Raw genomic sequence first — 3,189 nt, 5'->3', positions numbered from 1 at the left:
GGAAAGAGGCCGTGTCCAGGGCAGGATCAGTGCTGCAGGGAAGGGTTAAGACCCACTGCTTGGGCAGTCACTGAGCCCAGGACACCCCACTGCACAGGGTTGAACACAACCATGGGGAAATGCAGCTAGTGTTGCCCCTGGGGACGTCCTGACAGAGTTGTGGGGTGTTGTTCGGGGTCTGAAGAACACCAGACACCAGACATTACCCTCATCCTGGCATGGTGCCACTGGGAGTCACCCTGTGGACTCAGTGGCCTGCAGAACCCCCACCACCACCACCAAGGGCTGAGGAAAGCCTGGAGGCCACAGGATGGGGGCGGGGGGGCTCAGACTGAAAACAGAGAACCAAGGGGGGGACAGGAATGACACACTCTCTCCCCGGCCTTCTCTGTCTCTCCCTCTTGCCTTCGCAAAGGCTGTTTGTGCTGCACAGCAAGTACGTGTGTTCTCTCCTTCTTCCGAGCCTTTCCCACCTCAGCCCAGAGCCTACGCCTGGTGGTCTCCCCTCTCTGCCCAAGTGCACATCCCTGCTGGGCACCAGGGTCTCGCACAGCTCCCTGCTGTCTTCAAGGGCTAGCTGCTCTTGGTGTCCAGAGGGGAATCTGCTCCCTTCTACCCTCACTCCTCCTCCCTCATTCCTGCAGGACTGGCGACATGTCCTGGCTCACAGGGAAAGGATCCTGAGCTTGCACGCAGCGGACTCGGGCAAGCATGTTGAGGCTTCAGGGACAGAGGCCAAGCCTGGGGGGCAGGTGCCAACCTCCAGTTCCCCAGGAGCCCCCAGGGAAGAACCTGAGCCCTCTCAGTGCTTGCCTTCAGCTGCCTGGCTCACCTCCTGAGAGGCCTCAGCGGCCTCCAGGAGATGCTCAGCCCCCAAGACGTCCAGTGCCACTGATGGCTGGCAGTGGAGGCGGGACAGACCCTGCCTCTTCTTCCTCTATTGGGACTGGTCCCCTGTAGGACCCTGCAACATATTAGACATTATCTTAAAATTAAAACTCACACATTTGCAGATCTGTGTGACTTCCACTGTAATTGGGCAAACTCTCATGAGGGAGAAAGATGATGAGACAGGCACGACCACAGACCACAGAACGCTCAGTGTCACACCAAGGAAGTTTGGTCTGTGAGTGCCCAGAGGAGAGAGCAACCCCTTTGCTGCCCCCGGGGTTAGGGAAGGCTCCTCAGACCAATGTCTTGGATCTGGATTTTGAAGGAAGGGCACTCCAGTTAGAGGGGACAGCACATGCAAAGGTTTTGAGGTAGGAAGTGCTTCTTCAGAGGTCAGAGGCAGCTCGGGTTTGGCAGTTTGGCGGCGTTGGCCCAATCAGTACTGAGGAGCAGGTCCCAAGACAGACCCACGCTTCTCATGGCAGCCTGAGCTTCCTGAATGCCCATTTCGCAGGTGAAGTAGCTGAGGCTCTGCTAGAGTAGGACTGAGAATCCAGAGCCTCTGCGCCACGCTGCCTCACAGCCAAAAGGAACGCCGAGGGGAGACGCGGGGACCGGGTCGGGGACACAGCAGTAAGGGGATGGTGGGGCGGCTCGCAGAGGCCAATGCGAGGCCGGAACCCTCCGTCCGGGATCCCGGGCGCGGCGGACGATCGAGGCCGACCCACGCGCACAGGGCATGCCGGGAGCCGCGTCGGGGAAGTGCGGGCCGGGAGGGGCTGCGGCCGGCTACCCGCGCGCGCTGGAGCGGGTACAGCGCGCCTGCACTTCGCGGGGAATGCTTCTCGAAAGACTAGGAGCTCGCTGCACAGTCGGGTCCTCAGAGTCACTAGGACTCCAAAGCTCGCCCAGAAGAGAGGGCGCCCCGGAGTGTGCCACCGTCCGGAAGTGTGGCGCCGTCGGTGTAGGGCTCGCCGGGAAATGTAGTCCCTCGGGGGCGGCCCGGGGCGGTGGCCGCACGTCCCGCGGACCCGGTGGCCCATCGGGCGTGGACCCGGCATGGCGGGGCCGGGTGGCTCGGGCGGCCCGATCGGGGCCGGGGCCCTGGCCGGTGGCGCGCGGTCCAAGGTGGCCCCGAGCGTGGACTTTGACCACAGCTGCTCGGACAGTGTCGAGTACCTGACGCTCAACTTCGGGCCCTTTGAGACAGTGCATCGTTGGCGGCGCCTCCCGCCTTGCGACGAGTTCGTGGGGGCCCGGTACGGCGGGGCGTGGGGGTCCTGGGGAGGGGGTGTCTGAGGAGGTCCCAGGCGGGGCGCTGGGGCGAGGCCGGGCCGCCGTGTCCCGGAGCGGGACCCGGTAATGGCGAGGGGGGGTTGTCCACGGCAAGGGAGGGGCTTCCGAGGGAGTCCCGGAGCGGGGTGGCCCCGGGCAGGGTACTAGAGTTAAGTTGTGTTTGTGGGTCTCGAGCTGGGGCCCCAGGTGCTCGGTAGGGGGGTGGGAGTGTCAGGGGTCTCCACATGCAGAGTTCTTTGGGGGTACTGGTGGAATTCAGGAGTCTCCATCGATCTTGGCAGTTGAGAGGTGTTACCCGACTTCTGTGGCAGCCTCAGTGCCAAGTCTCATTCCTTGGGTGCCCCCAGGAGGGTCCTGGCCTGACCGCCACCCACCCCTCTCTTTCCAGGCGCAGCAAGCACACAGTGGTGGCCTATAAAGATGCCATCTATGTATTTGGTGGAGACAACGGGTGAGTCTGGATTGAGGAGGGTGAAGCACAGTGGTGGGGACTGGGTCTCTGCAGCTCTACTGCCATCTCTCCAGATATTAGCTAAGCACTCAGCCTCAGCTTCCAAATCAGTGAGGCTCCCTCAGCACTGCAGCACACTCAGGACACGGAAATGTCCCTCTTGTTCTGAGTGAGTGGACACAGCCTTGAAAGAAACACATTTGCCATGGCTGCCACCTTTGGCAGGCACTTCTCCTTCCCTGCGCCTCCCTCTGGGCCTCATCCACATGCTCACATGGCAGTTGAGAAGGTTTGGAGGATAAAGATTTATTTCCTTCCCCCATTTTTCACTTTTGTAAGGGTTTCCCCACATTTTGCTGTACATTCCCAGCAAACAGCTTTTCCTGACAGCACATCTCCATCCCACGAACAGTTCCCAGTTAGGTTGTGGCTGGTTTCCTTTGGTGAAATAATGGCCGAGGTGAACCCTTGGTTTGTGCAGCCGCATCCTTCTCCTGGCGTGTTTTTCCCAGGAGCTGGACCACCCCAGAGGGAATGAGCTGTCTTAGCGA

The 3,189-nt window shown here is 61.1% G+C and overlaps 2 protein-coding genes across 5 annotated transcripts in view; both read left to right on the top strand.

Annotated features, from left to right (window-relative positions):
• Window positions 1–1,016, top strand: part of AIFM3 (AIF family member 3) — a 13,391-nt gene extending 12,375 nt beyond the window's left edge. Inside the window, exons 20-21 of one of the 3 annotated variants that reach the window (XM_007451001.1) lie at window positions 416–436; window positions 645–1,016. In XM_007451001.1, the coding sequence (XP_007451063.1) occupies window positions 416–436; window positions 645–684 (61 nt within the window). In that variant the 3' untranslated portion in view covers window positions 685–1,016. The remainder of the gene's footprint in view (window positions 1–415; window positions 437–644) is intronic. The other 2 variants (XM_007451002.1, XM_007451003.1) reach the window with 2 other exon arrangements.
• Window positions 1,017–1,847: 831 nt separating this feature from the next.
• Window positions 1,848–3,189, top strand: part of LZTR1 (leucine zipper like post translational regulator 1) — a 13,488-nt gene continuing 12,146 nt past the window's right edge. The window contains exons 1-2 of one of the 2 annotated variants that reach the window (XM_007450999.1): window positions 1,848–2,150; window positions 2,576–2,638. In XM_007450999.1, coding sequence (XP_007451061.1) covers window positions 1,951–2,150; window positions 2,576–2,638 — 263 coding nt within the window. In that variant the 5' untranslated portion in view covers window positions 1,848–1,950. The remainder of the gene's footprint in view (window positions 2,151–2,575; window positions 2,639–3,189) is intronic. The other variant, XM_007451000.1, reaches the window with a different exon arrangement.

Source organism: Lipotes vexillifer, unplaced genomic scaffold (assembly GCF_000442215.2).
Source record: "Lipotes vexillifer unplaced genomic scaffold, Lipotes_vexillifer_v1.1 scaffold1783, whole genome shotgun sequence".
Classification (NCBI taxonomy): domain Eukaryota; kingdom Metazoa; phylum Chordata; class Mammalia; order Artiodactyla; family Lipotidae; genus Lipotes; species Lipotes vexillifer.
Note: the sequence above shows the minus strand (reverse complement) of the source record. Positions and strands in the feature narration are given on the sequence as shown.